The sequence below is a fragment of the Polypterus senegalus genome, chromosome 8 (assembly GCF_016835505.1).
Source record: "Polypterus senegalus isolate Bchr_013 chromosome 8, ASM1683550v1, whole genome shotgun sequence".
Taxonomy (NCBI): domain Eukaryota; kingdom Metazoa; phylum Chordata; class Cladistia; order Polypteriformes; family Polypteridae; genus Polypterus; species Polypterus senegalus.
In genome coordinates this window covers 154,302,233-154,323,973 of record NC_053161.1, presented here as the reverse complement: position 1 = coordinate 154,323,973, position 21,741 = coordinate 154,302,233, and the positions used below count along the sequence as shown (strand labels likewise).

Here is a 21,741-nt window from a genome sequence, read left to right as displayed (position 1 = left end):
AAATCTTAGTCATTAGTAAAAATGGAAATAGTGAGGGTGTTAGAAATAAACTTGATCCCTTGGCATTAAAAGTCAAGGCAGAAGTAAATAATTTAGGTGTAATCATGGACCTAAATTTTATTATTATTTTTTTTTCTTCCAAGAGACAGAAACTTTGTTCTAATACAGCATAATAAAGAATAAAGCAGAGGGTTTCTGGGGGAAGAGAGACAAGGTAGTGAGACCCAAATTTTAATTTAAAATTTTAAACCGTATATTACCCAGAAGGAGTTTGCATGTTCTCCCCGTGTCTGCGTGGGTTTCCTCCGGGCGCTCCGGTTTCCTCCCACAATCCAAAGACATGCAGGTTAGGTGGATTGGCGATTCTAAATTGGCCCTAGTGTGTGCTTGGTGTGTTTGTGTGTGTCCTGCGGTGGGTTGACACCCTGCCCGGGATTGGTTCCTGCCTTGTGCCCTGTGTTGGCTGGGATTGGCTCCAGCAGACCCCCGTGACCATGTATTCGGATTCAGCGGGTTAGAAAATGGATGGATGGATATTACCCAGATTACTAGGACTGCATTTTTCAATTGAGGGAATATTGTAAAAGTTAGATGTCTAATAACATTGCAAGATGCTGATAAATTAATTTATGCTTTTGTTGTTAGACAGTTAAATTACTGTAATGCACTCCTAACTGGACTACCTAAGAAAGACATCTGCCAGTTGTAGCTGTCCAGAATACAGCAGCAAGAATCTTAACCAAAAAAAGAAAATCTGAGGACTAGCTCACCAGTTTTAGCAGCATTAAACTTCTTACGCTGGTTCTTTAGAAATGATTTTAAATGACTACTAATGCTATATACAGCTATAATCTTGCTAATTCTGGATGGTCATCTTAGATCTTCTAATTGCGACCTGCTTGTTATTCTAAGAGTTAAGCATAAAAGAAGTGGTGAGGTGACCATTTGCTTTTATGCACCAAAACCTGAAGTAATCTATCAATAGACTCGTATATGCCAAGCTAACACCATGTATCATTTACAAAAAACCTCTTTAAACCCACTTTTTAATTTGGCTTCTTCATACCTGAATTTCAGTTCTGCTCGTATTAAACTAAACATGCATGGAATTATCATATCATCAATAAATATGCAACCATTAATAATCTCTACTTTCCTCATTTTCCTTTTCTGTTTCTTTTGTGGTGGTATTCTGTGCCATGAGCGCCTGATCAATGTCCTGTGCAGCCACATGAGGTTTGACTGAGCGCCCCAACGTCCCATGACTCCTCTAAGACAGAGCCTGTCCGTTTGTCTGTCCAGGATTTTAGATCACCTGTAGCTTGCAAACCGTTTGACCGATTGACCTGAAATTTAGTACACATATACTAAGTGACGTCTGCTATCCGCTTTCGGGGTGATGAGTGACCTCCAAGGTTATTCCTCTTTTTATTTTTATTTCATTGTAGAATCAACTCTCTGCAGCAGGGCGGCATTGCGGCGCATGGATACGGGCGCCATTCTCATCCCTACCACCTTCGCTGTCACTTCCCCATACCTCTTAATATCTTAAGTCATTCTTGAGGCAGATTGAAGACTTAAGTGCCAGCTTAAGCGAAAAATTAAGGAAAACGTACTAAGTAATTGTAACACAAACACTGACTTAATCAGTTTTAACGCGATAAGATGCCGATGTAAGAAGAGAAGGAGTGGGCCACTAAGGCGGAGAGGAGAAGAGCTGCTCAGGAAGCAGCAAGCGCATCAACCTCTGAGCAAACAAATGATAAACGTACAGAGAAACTGTGAACGCTCAAATCAAGTGTATTCGTGCAGTGCACCGCTACTGGTATAATATAATATAATATAATATAATCATTTTCATGTTTTATTAACTTTAATCTTACTTTAAAGTGCACTTTTTGACCTCTTATTCAAACTTATTTCACATAATTTTACTGTCTGCATTGACATTAATGCATCTGACCAAAATCAGTTTTCACCAGGACTTTCCCAAATGCTACCAACACGCTACTACTATTACTTCCCACTTTGAGCTACATTACTTGTATGAAAATGTGCTATATAAATAAATGTTGTTGTTGTACAGTAATGTTTGAAACCGCACCCTCCATTGTAGAGCATTTGACTCAGCAAAAGTTACCCGGCAATAATTTTTCTTTTTACCTTGAGCCATTACACTGTGAGCCTGCATACTGCACATTTTTCTCCTGGGTGTGGGTAAACATTAATATTTGTCTCCCAAAATCAGGGTCACATTTGTAGGCTTGTAAACCTTTTCATGACAAATACCTTCCGCTCACTTCCTCTCCAAGCTCCTGTGATGATCCAGTGCTGCTGATATTAACACTCATTATAACTGTGGCCTACAACATAGAGCTTCCTCTGGAGAACTGAGTACATATTTACACTTAGTGACATATTTTATAATCTTTGGATGCCCCGGTTTCATGTCTGCTATTATAAATGATATATAACCTGCCACATTGCAAGTGACCAAATGAATTGAATGGGAAAAAAGATTTAGTGAATTAACACAAAGTAAAGACAGAAGTGGCTCAGAACAGGTAGTGCTAAAGGCCAAAGTTGTTTCTGTAAAGCACTTTTCTGTATTTGACACCAATCTAAACTGATTTAATGTGTGAGTCACACAGGGAGTCTGTGACAGGGATTTAACCTTTGACCTTGTGCAAAGTGCATTTAATGTCTTTTCACTACCCTAGATGTCCTACAGGTACAACAAAGCTATTTCTGTTCCTCTTCCACATGAACTGCAGTAGATGGAGTGACTCAAAATTCAAAGCTGGGGTTGACCCTATATCAGTGTGGTTTACAATGTAATAACCTCACCAATAGAGGGCCACATTGCTTGTTATTTATAATATTTCATGTATTTCTGGCATCAGTTTTAACATCTGCCCTTTCAGTCTACCAAAGTATCATATGTTTACTGACCGTATACCTCACAGTTCAGTCCAGTTGAAGCTCACCTTTCCTGCAGACCGGCAGGCTTCATTCTGAATGGCGATGGGCTGGCAGACAGACAGGGCTTGATGTCGGGCACGGACTGGCACAGGGTGTCTTCTCTGGCCGTAGGTTCGGGCTGTACCATGCTGTTGGCTAGCTTTACTTCTGCCTTTTTGGTCTGGATAGGGATGGGTGCCAAGTGGATTTCTCGGTTTTGCTCCTTAAACTGCCGCTCAGGAAACTCAATTTTCTCTTTGAGTCTGTACAGGACCTACAGCGGAAACAGGAACAAATAAAATTAGATATGAAGAGATATATTGTAAATTAAACTTATCAAATTAGTTAAAGTAACAGGGATGGAGATGCCACATTACATCTGAATGTTACTGAGCAAAGAATGCAAGTGACACACAGTAGTAACACGTCCTTCTGTGTAATGGTAGATTTTCACTCCTACCGTTCACACGTTTACTTCAGATTTGATTATATTAGTGTTATATTTAAATACTCTTGTAAATTCTAATCATTTTGTGGTCACTGTGAGAGGTCTTATAATGACATTCTTTAGGGTCCTCCCCTATAAATCTGCTTTATATCAGCTCTCAGCAGAGCTGCTAGTGTGCAACATTATTTATTTAATATAGGCTCTGTGATGCCGTATGACCCGGGAGTACGTCACGGTCACGGTCACGTGACAGGAAGAAATGTAAAGGACTAATTGTCCTGACCCGGAAGGAATAAGGAACTGTGGACTGATGGGACAGAAATACCTCCGGGTCAGGGCCTATAAAAGGACTGTGGCTCAGTCCAGACACTGAGCTGTGCTGGGTGGGAGAGGAGCAAAGTGTCTGGGCGAGGAGGAGTGGATATTGTGTTTTGTTATTGGTGTATGAGTAGTGTGGAAGGTGCTTGGTGCACTCTGAAGAATAATAATAAAAAGTCTTGGACTTTTACCTGGTGTCTGGAGTTGTACCTGAAGGTTCAAGGGACCACTAGCGCCTCCTACTGCCACACAACCAATCTGTGATAGCGACACACAGAGAGTTCCGTACACACTTGGCACTCAGTCGAAATGCATCTGTACCAGATCGGAAAATGATTTTGCCATGGATTGCTAACCTTCGGGCAACTGGGTCCCCGAAGACTAAATACCATTAGAATGCCAGAAAATATGGAAGCAGTAAGAGCTTCCATTCAGTAGCTGCAAAGGCGTTCTGCTCGTAAGCATACCATGGCACTGGGGATATCAAGTCGGAGTTTGAGGAGGATTCTGCATGCCGGTTTAAAACTGCATCCTTACAAAAGGGGGTAGGTGAGTGTTTGCAGGGGGAGTAATGAGGTGGGGTTAGGAGGGTGTTGGTCATAAAGTTTTATTTATTATGAGGATGTTCTTCTTCTTAAGTTTGCATATGCTGTGTTCATGTCCAAATGCTTGTCAATGGCGTTTTCATTTGATAGCCAAGATTTCCAGCATACCCAGCAAACAGTCGACTGCAATCTGACCTCCCATCCCACCTGGCACACATTACTTCATCATCACGGAGTGTCAGAAGGTGCAGCACGTATCCTGTCCAAATCAGGCATCAGAATAGCACACAAACCTATGAACAACCTGTGCACTGTCCTTTTAAATGCCAAAAACAAGAAATCGGCAGCAGAGACACGAAACACAGTTTATAGCATTCCATGCAGTTCTTGCCCAGCGGTATACATAGATCAAACGTCAAAAAGATTTGCGAAAAGAACACGTATACAGGAGCATCAAAACGGCATCAGAAGGAAGGACTAATAATCACTGATTTATACACACACAAATACATTTAACTGGGATAATGTACAAGTAAGATTTAAGGCCAGTAGTAAAAGTGCTAGAGAGCTGGCTGAATCTTGGCTATCAAACGAAAACGCCATTAACAGACATTTGGACATGAGCCCAGCATATGCAAACTTAAGAAGAAGGACATCCTCATAATAAATAAAAGTTTACGACCAACACCATCCTAACCTTCATATATATATATATATATATATATATATATATATATATATATATATATATATATATATATATATATATATATATATATATATATATATATTCATTCATTTTTGTTATACCCTTTCAAAATGTGGGAGACCTTTATGCCCCCACCCTGTACTAGGGGTCCTCACTTCATATGAATTTTGTATCATCTCAAGAGTTTTCTTGTCAAATGACCAATCATATACTTGTATCTATCAGGGATTTTATGTACCCCAAGAATGTGCTCTTTGAAAAGCATCACACTCTCTTACCTTTTTGTTTGAAATGTTGGCCAAATTAAACAGAGATGAAGGGAGATGTCATAGTGATGCGTCTGATGTTTGCTTGTGTCCATTTATGGGAGCACCAAGATTTCTTTTTCCTGAACATGGTCAAAATATTGTTAGGCCTCTCCTAAGGGAAATCTTCAAGTTTCACAAGGCACAGTAACCAGTGCATAATTTTAGGACAGTTATTTTTTTTCAGAAGTTCTGTAATGATGGAGGGAATGCTAAAGGTTGTCTGTTAAATTTTTGAAGAATCCTATGCTAATTTTACTACACAAGTGTCAGGAATTGGCTTGCTTAATTAAGAAATGGATGGGTGGCAAGCAAAGAAACGGACTCTGTGGCCAAGTCAATGAGGAGACATACCTGACTTCTCAGTAACATAGAGGCTCCCCTACACAAATAATGAAAAACTGGCTTACCGGAATCTAAAACTACTGCCTTTCTGGGAAGAAGAAGCCCTGTTACTTTTGTATTGCTGTTTAACATCATCATGTCTGTATAAAGCAATTAGGCTCAAAGACCACAGCAACAAAATGACTAATGTGATTTCTCACCTCATAACAACACTCTAGAGTGAATACAAGTTTGCTGACAATATTCACCATTTTGAAGTGAGTGGGCAGTTAAAGATGACATGAACCACTCATCGTCACACAGGCAGTAAAGCTACAAGCTTACCAGTCAAACTTCATCGTCACTAGGGGGTCTCACTGCCTAACCTGTTGTATTCAGGTTACATTAAGAACAGATGAGATAAGGTGAGATAAGCTGCCACCTCTGATAAAGAGCATTTACATATTTTCTAGTTGTAGGTTTCCAAAGTGTAGCAATATAAGAAAAAAATACCAACATCTATCTGTTTGGTATGCACTGGATTGGTTTGTTGACAAAGGGGCATAAGCGGCACCTGTCCTGACTGCACTGGACAGCAGCAGAATTTAGCTAGAAAGATAATCTGAAGAAGAATTGTAACCAAAGCATCAAGAGTTGGGTCATAGCCAGGAAGCTGAAAAATCTTAGTCAAGTAAGGAGGGCAGGAATTCAAAAACCAATAAATACATAGGTAACCAGAGCCAAATTAATAATCTTAAATCAAAGTCACAAAGCATGGTTGGCATTCATTAACCAAAACTATTTCAGAATAACAAAGGAATTAAAGTTTTAAGGTTTGGGCTGAATTCGATCAAAGACGACCAGGGAGTGCATGACACAACCTTTTACGTTTCACCCAGATATGTTTTGTGCCACAAATGTCCGATTCACCTTGCCTAGCAACAGCATAGCAACCATCCACAAAAACCTTTCAAAATGGAGGAAGCACATAAAAAATATGGCATCACAGGAGAATGCTACTAATTATTAGCATTGTTAAAAATGCATCAAGCACCAAACTAGACATAACCACAAAATTCCTTGACCTCCAAAACCCCTAAAACAAAATGTAATTAATGTTTAGTGACTAAAGAAAATTCAGAAAAATATTAGAAACAAGAGCCTGAGCCTGACGGCTTAGGTTGGCATGATCCGTAGCTTTTCAAATATCTCACTGGTAATCACATTATTTTTGGTGGGTTAGAGTGAAGGGAATTTCACTTTTATTTTTAAAATAAACATTATTGTGGTCAATAAAGTTACGTATCAGTATAACAGACAACTTCACAAAAATGAACAGTTAATAAACACATTAGTCCATCACTACTTCCTTAGTATACACTTCCTACTCTAGATATAAATTCAAATTACCATTTGAGATATTACAAACAATCCCCCTATCTACAAGATAGTCAGGATGGGGGCACTGAGCAAAAAATAGGAGACAGAGCTGGAGGTGGCAGAGTTAAAGATGCAAAGATTTGCACTGGGCGTGACGATGATGGATAGGATTAGAAATGAGTACATTAGAGAGTCAGCTCAAGTTGGACAGCTGGGAGACAAAGTCAGAGAGGGGAGATTGTGTTGGTTTGGACATGTGCAGAGGAGAGATGCTGGGTATATTGGGAGAAGGATGCTAAAGATAGAGCTGCCAGAGAAGAGGAAAAGAGGAAGGCCTAAGAGGAGGTTTATGGATATGATGAGAGAGGACATGCAGGTGATGGGTGTGACAGAACAAGATGCAGGAGACAGAAAGATATGGAAGAAGATGATCCGCTGTGGCAACCCCTAATGAGAGTAGCCAAAAGAAGAAGATTATTCAGTCAAATAAACATGTACAAAACTCCATAATGTTCATTTTCAATTCCATCATTACATGGAAAAAAAGCTTTTGTAATATTTGTTTCTATACACATTTTTTTCCTTTCTTCAAATGAAGTTAATAATCCACACCTTTATCCCCACCCATCTTATTAAATGCAAAGCTCAATACATCACATCCAGTACTCTGAACTTATCATGACTCACAAACCTGAGCGCACATTAAGATCTCAAGATGCCGGTCTACTTAGGATTCCAAGGATTAATAAAATAACAATGAGAGGTCAAGCTTTTAGTTACAGGGCCCCTAAACTGTGGAATGGTCTTTCTGCTTCTATAAGAGATACCCCTTCAATCTCAGCCTTTAAATCCCGGCTGAAGACTCACTACTTCAGTTTAGCATACCCTGACTAGAGCTGCTGATTAACTGTACAGACTGCATCTCTGTTGTTAGTCATTAGCACTAAAACATAAGTAACATGATAGTTATAATTAAATACTAACCCTCACCTATTCTTTTTCTCTTCTCGGTGCTCAAATGTGGCACTTGGTGCTACAGTCCACCTGCCAAGTTGTTTTGCCTGCCTAAGGTAAAGTCATCCCTGATGGAGGATCGCAGGAATCGTGGGAAAGAGGGGTCCTTCATCGGATTGGCTGGCCCAGCACTGTTTTAGCCGTGGAATGGCCAAATGGGGGAGGCAGCTTGATGGATGAGGTCTCCAGGACTCTAAAAATATCCAAATCTTATTATATGATATCATCTACTGTTAAATTCTGCTCCGTACTTCTAAAATTTGTATTTTTATGCTGTATTGAGGATTTGTTCTGTTCTGTGTATTGTATTGTATTGATCCCCTTGTTTTGACACCCACTGCACACCCTACCTACCTGGAAAGGGGTCTCTCTTTGAATTGCCTTTCCCAAGGTTTCTTCCATTTTTTTCGCTACAAGGTTTTTTGGGAGTTTTTCCTTGTCTTCTCAGAGAGTCAAGGCTGGGGGGCTGTCAAGAGGCAGGGCCTGTTAAAGCCCATTGCGGCACTTAATGTGTGATTTTGGGCTATACAAAAATAAATAAATTGTAAACTGTAAAACTGTACTCACACTGCACGACAGAGTCGCCAGTTATAAAGACGCTCAGACTGCACAAAAACGTCTGGTCCGATTGACATGTCATGACGTGGGTGATCAGACTATATGTGTACATGGCCACAACACACAGTTTTCCCTATGGACATTTTGCAATAATACTTTACCCTTGTAATAAAACAATAAAATTTCAACACAGAAAAGAGATAGCTCTTGCTGTACTGCAATCTGAAAGTACGAAGAAAGAAAAAGGCTTAACTGAATATGTAGGTAACTGAGGCACAGACAATACGGTCTTTCTATTTCACAGAGAGAATTGGAGGTTTACAATCTGTGCAATTTATGGTTGTGTGTTTATTTTGGGGTTTTCCAGTAAATGTTTCCTAAGAAACATTTAGCAGATTGTGTGTTGCTATATGATAGCTTTTTGAAATCAAAAAGGTGGAAATGAGCATGACAACAACAGTGCCCAATGAGTTTTGCTTCCAGACCTTTGTACGCTCTCTGTCCACATAATGTATTTACTCTGCACCATGTCTGTTATTATTGCGCTCAATCGCACACTTACTACGGTCACCGCACAATGAATTTTGGGAAAAGTGATGACAACATTAGAAAACGGGCACATGAGACTGTTCACAATACAAGACAGCTGAGTAAAATTTCAGACATGACTAATTCTTTTCATCGTATGACAGCCCAATTATAAGTTGCAACTGGTCAACACAACCCCTCTCATGCTGCATGTGAAACAGGGGCTGGAGGAGGTGAAATTTAGGCCAAGTCAGAAAATTGTTTGGCGACTGCAAATCAGGCTTACCATCGTGCCAGAATCAACTTTAGAAAGATTGTCACAAATTGGAAGAAAGAGGGAAATCTTCCTTCAGGATACTAGAGGGCAGGCAACCAATCACATGCTATGAATGGCTGACCTCCTGAGAGAGAGAGAGAGAGAGAGGCCCAGCGGCCCAAGATGGCAGATAGGTTGCAGATCATCTACCTTGGAGGCTAAGTTGAGTTTTGGGGAGCAGGGACGTCAATGTCCCCTATTTGAATGTATTATCTAGTGGTGTTATGGAAAAAGTTACGTGTCCTCACTGCTAGAAGTGATTCTGAGCCTTGCATAGCAGTGATTCTGTGATAGGTGCTTAAAATCATCTACTCATCAGGGCTTAGCTGAGCTTAAACCTGAAAGATATTTTAGGTCAGAAAGTTGCTCATGGGTGGAAGAAAAGTCAGGATCAATCTGGAATGGGAGAGTAAGAGAGAACTGGGGGTAAGAGTGAGGAAGGGGCAGTTAAACAACATAAATTCAAACAATAAGGTAATCCACTACAACCAAAAGTCCCAATACAAAATTCTAAGAATAGTTGAAATGCAGAACAAAATGTCAAAAATCCAGTAACCACAAAGCACATTGAATTCACAAAAACCACAAGAACTCACCAGTCGTAAATGCATTTGAAACGAGCCACCAGGAACTGTAGACAACCCCCTGGATTTATAGGGTGAAGGGCAGTTCCTGGTGGTGATTGGCAGGTGGCCCCTCCTCTTGTTGGACCATCCACAAAACACATCACACATGACAAAGGCAACTTATACACATAGGAAAAATCAGAAATAATGAATGATGCACATAATCAACATAAATAAGAGAAACAAGAATGCACAAAAAATAAACGTAAAACATGAACTAAAACTCCATCCCTGGCTGAGACATGACACTCATTATTAACCATTTCTTGCTCCTTTTCTGTTCAATGCGTGCATGGATTGGGTGTTGGGTAGGGTTGTGGGGTCGAGCAGCTGTGGGGCATCTGTTGGTGAAGAAAGATTCACTGATCTTGACTTTGCCGACAATGCTATGATCTTAATGCAATCAATGGAGGCTCTGATCAGGAGCTCTCAAGTGACTGAGCGAGGAGTCTGAGTATCTGGGCTTGCGAGTGTCCTGAATATAAAACAAAATCCAGGCCTTTACTGACCTCTAAGGCATAACCATCAGCAGTGTGTCTGTCCACGTAGAGAATGTCAACCTCCTAGAGACGTTTACTTACCACGGCAGTGACTCTTCCTATGAATGTCAATAGACAGATTGGGAGAGCATGTGTGTGGTGCTTCATTCAGGACTCCGTGAGCAACTGCTCATTCGACACAAAGTCAAACCAACGGTACCCAAGGATTTTCTGGAGAGACTGGAGAGACAGTACCAAAGGAGTCCAGTCTTCGTCTCAGGTTTCCGGATAGTGTCCATGAGAGGCGGGACGAAGGAGTGTGTGGTGCTCCCGATATCTATGCAAAAGGACGAAGGTGCAAGTCTTTAGAGTCCTTGTGCTTCTTGTTTTGCTATATGGTTGCAAGACATGGACGCTATCCAGTAACCTGAGACGAGGACTGGACTCCTTTGGTACTGTGTCTCTCCAGAAAATCCTTGGGTACCGTTGGTTTGACTTTGTGTCGAATGAGCAGTTGCTCACGGAGTCCTGAATGAAGCACATTACTTGCATTGTGAGGGAGTGTCAGTTACAGCACTATGGCCATGTGGCACAATTCCCTGAGGGTGATCCAGCTCACAGGATCATTATTGAGGACCAAAGTGGCTGGACCAGGTCAAGGAGATGTCCACATAATCCCTGGCTGTGTCAGATAGAGGGGCATTTCCCAAGGGTGGAACAGGACTGCGTGTCTGCATGGGGGGGTTGCCAACCTGGACCTCGAGCTGTATCATCATGTGGTGGGTATGGCAACACACTGTACCAGTGCATGCTTCCCAACCAGACCTGAATGACTTGACCTGAAACTTCTCCATGTCTTTGTCAGTTGTCCTCCAAAGTCTCTGGTTTCCCTCCCATTTCCCCAAAAGATAGGCCTGAATTTGATTGGGTACCCAACAATTACATGCAAGAAATGTGTCTGTAGGGTGTGGGTTCGGCCGAAATCTGAAATGTAAAAAATGTGGGATGGGTCTTATCTAAAACAATTTCATTTACAATAAAACTGAATTGTTGTTTTCTGTAAGGCTTTGTATTTCTCTCCTTCCTCAGGCAGCACATTTGCCAAGTTTTAGTTGATGCTGGAAGGAATGCCCAGCTTCTAACAGTGCCCATGGGGTACAGAGGGACATGAATGCCCTACCAATAGGAAAGGCACATGAAAATTTGACCTGATACACTCACCATTATTACAGAAGCTCACTGCTTGATGTCAACAGAGACAAAAGTAGCTGCTGGGAAATGTCAGATAGTTACCAATCCACCCTCAGTGGATTCAGATGTGTAAGGACATTTTGATTTCATTATTGTTTGAAAAATAATTCAGGCTTGTATGCGACAGCTACAACATTCATACACAGCTAATGAAATATGAAAAACATGTTTTTAAAATTAGGTATATGTAATTCACTTTCACATATTTTCATATCGCTTTTACTGCATCTCAGTTTATAATAATGTTTGGTGTTTAAATAACATAAGTTCACATTTGTGTAGATTTCTACATTTATTTTGCAGTTCTCTTTGTTTTTACTTTAGTGTGTTATTTCTTTAATGTTATTTTAGTTATTTTTTTTTTGACTATTATATTGCTTAATGCTGTATTATTGCTACCACATGATGCCTGTCTTTAGTGAATCATGATATAATCGCCCACGGGGCGTTTAAGATTGCAGCATACTACTCCTGTTGTCCAAAATTTTGGATTCCAAAACAAAAATTGTCATGGTGCTGGTAAGAGTGGAGAAACCATTTTGTGAGTCAGGACTTTGTTTGAACGAACTTTGATTTTGGTGTTTTTTGATCTTTTATGACTTCCTGGTGTTAAGGTTTGGTCCCTTCTTAAATTTTTTCTGGTGTTTTTATGCACCTTTTTGCCTTTAAGGTTTTGATTAAAGCTGAATCTGATTCTATATTAAAAAAATTATAAAATAGTGCTTAAGGTGATTTGTACTGTATATTGACACATCTTACTTTGACACCATTTTGTTTGATATAGGGAATCACCATGCTGTGCTTACGGTTTTATTAGTATGGTTGCCAATGGGGCGCATGTGCCTGTGTGTTGTCTTTGTGCAATGGTCACCTCTGTGCACTTCCAGGTCATCTAAGACTGAATGGAATTTATTTTAGTATATTTTTCATCTCCAGTAAGAAGATTTATCACTTTGATATTTTTTTTACTTAGTGACTCATTCTTGGTTACAAACTTTCACTTGTTCTCTAACTGTGATTCATTTCTCAATTCCTATTAAATTAATTATTTATGCCTTGTTTCTTTAAAATTCAAAAACCTGTTTTTCCCTTCCTAGGTATTTTCTTGGCCCATTGATCCTGAAATGAAGAGGCCAAAACTCCAAAGTTGGAAATCTTAGAAAGGTTTCACCACAAAAACTAGCACCACATAAGTAATACACAATCTTTAAAGCCAAAATTTTAAATGTCCGCTGTGTGATTATGTCACAATATACTGTTTCTGGGCATCACGTGACATTACTGACATTAACTAAATGGTAGCCCAAACTGCCAAGATAACCATGCCTGAGATAAAGAATATAGTGTCCAAAACAAAAATAATTACATCAATAGGCTCGTCATAATGCATAAATGTAGAAATGTACAAAAATGGAAATTTAAGATTTTAAAACTCTTTAAAGCTGAGGTCAGCTTAAGATGTTTGGGCCAAAAAGCTAGAATTGTATAATTTAACAAAAGCAAAGTAGAACTGCACACCTTAAACCATCCATGGATATCTTTATTTTTTTATCCTATTATGTTCATGAAATAACAAGTTGTTTATAAATACAAATTTGGTAGATTGTAAAAAAAAAAAGAAGGAAGATGGGCAAAGAACAAAGGAGCAGGAAAGGCTAAGGAGTTGGTGATGTTGGTCTTTTTGATCCAACTGCTCACCTGAGCTGAGGGTTCTAAGGTTCTGAAAAATTCTACAGAGCAAATGGGTAAAGTATACATAACAGCAAAGGAGAAACACTCAAGTTCAAGTTCAAACAATGCATTAGTGTTTCTGTGTCCTGCAGGAAGGTCAGCACCAGTCAGGCAAAGATGAAGTAGAGTGGACAGGAAAGGAGTTTAAGATGCCAAGTCTTTAATACTGGAGAAAAAGCTCATCTCAGCACAACACTGCCAGTTAAATGCTTAAACTTTATTGAGGGATTTGTGTTAAAGGTTACATTACATACATATTATGATATGTGTTATAGTTCTGGTTTCATTTTAATTATTTTTAAGCAGTTTTGAAGGTAGTATGGATTTTCTGTAATCTTCATTAATTTTTCTGATATGGAGAAGTCAGTGCTAGCATTTGTTTTCTGTCACCATCTTATTCTTCTTACTTTATGTGATGCCATCTTGAATCATCTTGTAATTGCGACCTTTGCATCGATGATGTGTTGATATAAATTTGGTAGCTATCGCATATGAGGTAATCCCTTGGTTTCTGTTGCAATTCTCTCATTTAGTTTATCTTGTAAAACTGAAGTAGTGAAAGTTTTCTTTGAGAGTTCTAACCCTGGCTTCGTTTCAGAGACTCTTCCTTTTGGTTTCCCTCTTTACTTTGTTGCTTGGTATGCTTGCCTTCCAGGTTTTGACTCCGGCCTGTCTGACATCTTGTTCCAATTCTTCATTTATCACTTCCTGGGGTGTTTTCAAATAATCTTTGGGTAACTCCATCATAGTTACACTAATACACATATGTTTTAAAGTACCGATTTATGGTGTTGTATATGTACAATTGATGAAAATATTCTTGTAAAATATTATTGGGAAACGTAATGTGTTAGTTTTGAAAAATAAGATTAAATGCCATCTCCATTTCCAAATTAATAGAGAGGTACAGGAAAATTATTTTTTACTGCACTCACCCTCCTACAAGGAGTCTGATGTGGAATGACTGTTGTCAGAGGTGCCAGGGGCGACGACCCGGCCGGGACGCCATAAAGGACCGGAAGAGGGCATCCTCCCGCCTTGGATCACGTAGGGGCCGCCACCCTGGTTGCTTAGGGGGCCACGGGTCGAGGGCATGGAAGCCCAACCCTCTAGGGGCCCGTGGTCACCGCCAGGGGGTGCCCCAATGCCTTGGGAACCCTGGACCTCAGTACTTCCATCACACCAGGAAGTGCTGGGGGGGAAGAGAAGCAGGGACACCCGAAATACTTCCGGGAGTACAGCCGGCACTTCCGCCACACAGGGGCGTGTCAGCAGGTGATTGCTAGGGACCACCTGAAGCACATCTGCATGAGGATAAAAGGGGCCGCCTCCCTTCATTCGAGGCTGGAGTCGGGTGGAAGAAGGACTAAGCAGAGGAGAGTGGAGGCGGCCTGAAGAGTGGAGGCATTGTGTGTTGGCCAGGACTTTGGGGACTTGGGGTTTGTATGCACTTTTGGACTTTGTTTGTGGGTGTAAACAACATGTCCTCCTGTCTGTGCCCGGGTGACGTTCACATCTGGCGTAGTCGGCAGGATGCTCCGTCTGGTGCAAGACGAGGACCTGTTTTGAAAAATCTTGTTGTGGACGGCCCGGCGCAGCAGGAGAACCCACCCACGTGCTGCGGGAGCGGTGTGCACACCCTGTGGAAGAAAGGTACCGCAGGAGAGCCATTTTCCCCTGTCTTGAGTTGACGACATGCATGACATGAGTGCAGCGGGCTCCTATAAGTGCGCCGTTACAGGAGGTGCCCGGGCCGGCATTACGTCTAGAGAGGCCACGCCGAGGACGTCTCCTCGGTTAGATGGGAACTGGGAGGTGAGTTCCCTGCCTATCAGCAGCCAGCCCCCAAGGCGTGTTTTCTATCTTTCAGGCAGGAGCTGCCCGGATCCGTGTCAGTGGCGGATGCATGCTGGTCTGCGGGGCTTCGATAGCGCGGCAGCAGCTGCGGGAGCTGCGGAGAAGGAGCCGCTGCAGCTCAAGAGGCACTGGCAACAGCAAGACCGCCAGCGAGCATGTCACCGCCGCAGGAGGGGAGCCAAAATGGCCGCAGACCGAAAGTCCCTCCTCATGACAGGCACGCGATTGGATGGTGTGTCTTGTGTGCCCGCCCATGACTGGAGAGAGGCGGGAAGAAGGAATGTCCATCACGTGCCGACGGCAGACCCGGGTTGGCCTGGAGGAAGAGGCCCACAGGAAATTGCTGGCGTCTGGGGCTGACGGACAGGTAAGCTCCGCGTCGGTTAACTTCCTGTCTTTGCCGGCTGCTCTGTCGGAGCTGGAGGCATGCCTTCAGCCCATGAAGCAGTGTTTGTCGCAGGTGCTACGTGCCCTCTGGGGAGAATTGCGGATACTGGAGATGAAGGCGGTCGCGTCAATCGAAGAGCTGTTGATGGCGATTAGACGGCGGGATGCTGGATTCTTCAGCCGGAGGTGTACGGCGGGGAAGGTGAGTACAGCCGTCCCCATACAGCATGAAGGAGGGTCTGCCGAAATTGGCTGTGATACCAACGATCAGCATCAAGTAAGCAGACCTCCGACAGTGGATGCGGCGCAGGGGACTGTGCGTGCGATGAGGGGAGAGACAGTGAGAGGGCTGGCAGGACATGGGCTGTTGAGTGCCCCAGGTCCTAGCGCCCTCTTCCCTGAGTCGGCGGCAGTCTCACGCCGCTCTACAGGGACGCAGACGGGAAGGAGTCTCTTTTTATACGATAAGGAGACTCAGACCGTCAGGGCGTCCCAGAGTGACAGAAGGAATTGAAGGGTGAATGTTGGTTCCCCCGACAGGAAGGGACGTGGTGCTGGGTGCACACGTCTGAGTGCTGGCCGCCCTCTGCAGGGGCAGAGGGAACCCGCAAAGTCAGCGGGGAGGAAAGGACTGAAGGTGGTCCCGTCTGTTACATCGACAGGAGGGACACAGAACCCACGGAAGGGGTGCGTGGCACAAGGGGACGCCAGGGAAGGGTGTCCAGGCAGCGGCTCTGCCCCCGTCTTTCTGTTTGTTGCAGGACTGGACCCTGTACGTGCAATAGGCGAGGGGGCAAGTGGCTCCAACCAAAGGGGCACGAAAACCTCGAAGGGGGTGTCGAAGGAGTGGGCCCTGGGGTGTCTGTAAGAGGGGGGAGCGCGGCCTGTGCGAGGCACAGGAGGACGCCAGGTGGTGGTGTCCAGGTGGCGTCTCCGCCCCTATGCCTGTTGGGAGAACAGGGCAGACCCCGGCTTCCCAGGAGTAGGACCCGCTTCGGGGGTAAGCTGCTCTCGGGGGACATGCTGCTCCTCCCGAGTGGTCTTCGCTGGCAGTGGGGCACTGTCAGAGGTGCCAGGACGACGACCCGGTCGGGACGCCATAAAGGACCGGAAGAGGGAATCTGCCCGCCTTGGATCACGTGGGGGCCGCCACCCTGGTTGCTTTGGGGGCCACGGGTCGAGGGCATGGAAGCCCAACCCTGTAGGGGCCCGTTGTCACCACCAGGGGGTGCCCCAATGCTTTGGGAACCCTGGACCTCAGTACTTCCACCACACCAGGAAGTGCTGGGGGGGAAGAGAAGCAGGGACACCCGGGAGTACAGCCAGCACTTCCGCCACACAGGGGCATGTCGGCAGGTGATTGCCGGGGACCACCTGGAGCACATCCGGGTGAGGATAAAAGGGGCCGCCTCCCTTCATTCGAGGCTGGAGTCGGGTGGAAGAAGGACTAAGCAGAGGAGAGTGGAGGTGGCCTGAAGACTGAAGGCATTGTGTGTTGGCCAGGACTTTGGAGACTTGGGGTCTGTGTGCACTTTTGGATTTGTAAATAATGTTATTGTAAATAAACGTGTTTGTGGGTGAAAACAACAGAAAACCGCCTGTCTGTGCCCGGGTGACGTTCACAATGTTAACTTCACAACGTCAGTGGCCTTTAAATATTTTGCTTATGGAAATGTTTAACTCTTTTCAAATTAATTACAAATTCACAAAAAGCTCTTTTGATACTCAGTCACTTGTACTTGTTCTTAATAACAAACTTGTGCTAGTGCAGATCAGAAGAATCATTTTTCCTGCAGACTCCACTGGGTTCACTGGTAATGTTGTTCACTGAATATTTTCCTGAAAATTTGGCATGTGCCTGGTTTAGACAAACATTTTTTTTTCTTTTTCTACTGTCCTTAAATCGCAGAACTGTAGAAGCCAATGCTGAATGGAACAGCCCCTGGAGTACAGAACACTAATCCTACTAGCGGGCTAATAGTTTAAGCACAAAATACACATAAAGAAGGAATTTGGAAATGTGTCAGTGTATTCGTGTCTTAAAGGTAATATCTCATTGTATGGATGATATTGGGAGTATGTGAGGCAACCTGCTTCCCTAACTCTTTCAGGGCTGATGTTGACTTTTGTCAAAAGGAGGAGTTGACAATGGTAATCGACTGTAAACTGTGACAAAACCAACTGTTATGTTTTAGTTGGACTCTCGTTGTCTGAAGGAACGTTAGATTCATTGGTTTGACCGAGATTTCTTGGGCTCGCTTAAGTAGCAGGGTGCAAATAATGGCAAAAATGGGACTGACATCTGGTGAGAGATCAAAGCGAATGTGTAAAGCAAAATACTCCGCAGACGAAATTTTACCTATTATCTCTGAACTGGACCATGACTTGTCAGACTCCGATTTTGATACAAGTGATCGAAAACGAATGTGATGTTCCAGCTTCAGCTGGTTGGTTGCCAGCTAATCGCGGTACTGATAATCTTCACCAGGTAGGACTGACACTTAACAATGATAAGAGGTAGAAACCACATTGCAATGCACTGCAACTGTTATTGCTGCTGCTACTGCCCCAGCCATGTGAAGAATAGCCTGGCAGCAAACCTGCTGCACATTCTTGGAAAACTCGCAGCCATAGCATGTAGCAACAGACGTTGATTTCTGTGTGAAACCATTGCTTTTCAGAAATTGTTTTTTGGAAAAAATATTCAGCCCTCAAAGAGTTAATAATATTACCCAGAGTCCTGTGTAGTTCATGCAAACAGGAAGGAGGGAAGTTGCACTTATTTAGTAACAGTGGCAGCCCATAACTGCATGAAAAATCAAACAAGAGATCTCCTTACTGTCCTTTTGGTTTTTCCTAGACAACAAGAAGATCAGGAAGAAATAAAATGATGGAGACACTGTCTTTTGTCTCCTACTTCTCAGAATTTCCTCCTGAGAAAAAATACCCCGATAGTCTCATAAGGGTCTCCTCTTGAGATCTCAGCAAAGTCATGGTCTCAGATTTTGCAATTAGTGTCTTGATATTTCTTTCTTTTTTTTTCAATTTGAAAATATTTGCATTGTGTGTTCAGAAAGATACGGTGAAATGTTTTGACGCATGCTTGTGGTAATAAAACAGCAAGCGCATCAAGGGGGGAAAATGAAGAAACTGTGCTTTGCGGTTTGAGAGAATTGAGTACCTGCTGTTGAATCTATGGTGGAGCAAGATTAGTGAAATAATGCAGAATGTTCTCAATTGTAATGCTATTCATTATATCCCAGGGAGGCACAGTAACACAGTGGTTAGTGCTGATGCCTCACAGCTCAGGTCCACCTTTTTGGCCACAATAATTGGTCCAGCATAGTTGGAAGATATCAGGGACACCTAAAACAAAATTGCATCATCATAATCCACTCAAAACCTGTTTACTTTCTCCTTCCCCTTTGATGTCAATGCATTCTGCTGAGTTTGGTGAAGTTACCCAAAATATTTCTGCAATTTCGCTGAACTCAAGGCGATAGAATTTAAAACGGTTTGCTTATCACTAGGACTCGGGTCATAGTCCTTAAATCATCAGGCTGTGTCAGTTTGTGGAATTAATTAATATTTATTTTCAGGCTACAGTTCAGACTCAGCTTTTATTGTTTCAAGTAAAAAGTCAGATGCAGTTCTTAAAAATGAGGCCCATGCAGGTCTCTTCCCAAAGACATGCACTTTGGGTTTACCTGCCAGCTCTGAATGGAGGGTGTATGGATAAGTACAGGTGCAGTGAGATGGAGTGGACTTCTGCCAATAGTTACCTCCCGCCTTGCAGCAGGTACTACTATGACCTTAAAGTGAATAATAGATGGAAAACTAAACTAGACAGGCTGTAGAATTTGGATTGATTGGTCTCTAAAATGATTGGACAGATGATCGTATAAATTCAACTATACGTAGATACATGTTGCTATTTCCTATCATCAGAAGTCATTGCCTGTCCATCTAGCCGGGATATTTTAAGTAAAGTTTGGCAGATGTGTGCATTGGATGTTCAGACAAAATTAAACTGTATCAGTGTCAAAGCTGCTTATGCCATCAATATAAATCTACAGTAAGTTACTTTACATTTATATCGCCTTGCATTTTTTATTTTTTTGTTACTTTCATCTTTTGCCATTCCTTTCTGACTCTAAATGTCTTAAATATGAAAGAATGTGAATCAAATGGATTCCCATATCGATGAATTAAAAAATTAAAGTAGCCTATAATTTGGTGGTCCAGGTTTCTTGTCACCAGACACAATCCTCCTTTCCAACAGTAAGAATGGATCCAGTGTTGTACTGCGCCCTTGCATTTTACCTCCTAAATCTACCACTAACTCCAGTTTGAAGTTGTCCCCTGGACATAGTGCAGGAACACGTAACTCTACCGCAGGTGCACTCATTCATTCATATGAGACCACCTTAAAGTCAACAGGTAATCCAGCAAGAAGGTATTTGGGATGCATTAAAACGTATATATACACATTAATAAGTGAAGGAATTTAACTTTTATTGCTTTTAGCAAAAATGTCGGATTAAAGCCAATATGCATGCTGCTAGTGGTCAGTCAAAAGATATTATCGATTAATGATAATCAGTCTAGAAGTTAGGATACAAGCCAACATGCAGTATGTGTCAGCATTGCGGGCTCTGTTTGATGGTAAGGTACAAGGTTAGTGTTCAAATTTCCATCATATGACCTTAAGCTAGTCACCTGAGCTGCAAATATTCACATTGTACTGTACAGCACATAAGCTTAGGGCCTGTATTAATTCTACACAGCATTTATAAGAGAGCAGGATTGGTTACCTCTACTAATTTGCTGTGTGAGTCATTACCCAGACTTCATATGTGTTAAAATCATCATTTTCTAATTTCCTAACTTGCTTTGTTCTGAACATGGTTGCAGGGGTCTGCTGGAGCCTATCTCAGTTAGCATAGGGGTGCAAGGTGGGGAACAAACCCTGGACAGGGCACCAGTCCATCATAAGACACACACACAACCACACACGGGCCAATTTAAAAACGCCAATTCACCTAAGCTGCATGTCTTTGGACTGTGGGAGTAAACTGGAGCACCCAGTTAATTTAATCTTAATTTAACTTAATCCTGATACTCTGTATGTTCAATCTCCTCAAAATAACTATTCATGGTGGCTCTAAAATCGGTACTGACCCCTACTCTCTTTTCTGTTTCTTTTTCCGGTTTCTTTGTGGTGGTGGACCTACTCAAAGCTTCATGATGCTCTAACAATGATGGACGGATTAAAAGGCAGAAGTCTACGTGACCATCATCATCATCAAGCCCTTCCGTGAGAACCCTAAATCCAAAGAGGACTGTTTCATTTATGTTAGGTAGAATGCCCAGAGGGGACTGGGTGGTCTCATGGTCTGGAATCCCTACAGATTTTATTTTTTCTCCAGCCGTCTGGAGTTTTTTTGTTTTTTCTGTCCCCCCTGGCCATTGAACCTTACTCTTATTCGATGTTAATGTTGATTTATTTTGTTTTATAATTGTGTCTTTCATTTTTCTATTCTTTAATATGTAAAGCACTTTGAGCTACTGTTTGTATGAAAATGTGCTATATAAATAAATGTTGTTGTTGTTGTTGGATGAAACCCATGCAGACACAGGGAGAACGTGCAAACTCCATACAGGGACTCTGGACTCTTTACTGTGAGGCAGCAGCACTACAACTGTGCCACCATTCCGGCCATTGTTAAAATCATTATCTTTAAAAAAATAAATGAATATATTAACAATTTAATCAATCAACTCACAGGGCGATTTATTAAAAACAAAACAAAACAGGTATCTGTAGAGGCCATGATGTCAGTCAAACATTGCGCTGTGTGTTAACTTGGGCACTGTATACAAATAAGCATTGTAGAAGACACTCCTATTGTTTATTATGGATGAGAGTTCAGACCCAAAATGTGAACTAACTACAGGTGGGCAACAATATGGGTGGAAACTGAAAAGGCCGCTTTCATGTCAT

The 21,741-nt window shown here is 42.3% G+C and overlaps 1 protein-coding gene across 1 annotated transcript in view; it reads right to left on the bottom strand.

Moving 5' to 3' along the window:
• Window positions 1-21,741, bottom strand: part of ptprr (protein tyrosine phosphatase receptor type R) — a 261,788-nt gene that overhangs the window by 74,391 nt on the left and 165,656 nt on the right. Inside the window, exon 6 of the mRNA XM_039759911.1 lies at window positions 2,988-3,235. Coding sequence (XP_039615845.1) covers window positions 2,988-3,235 — 248 coding nt within the window. The remainder of the gene's footprint in view (window positions 1-2,987; window positions 3,236-21,741) is intronic.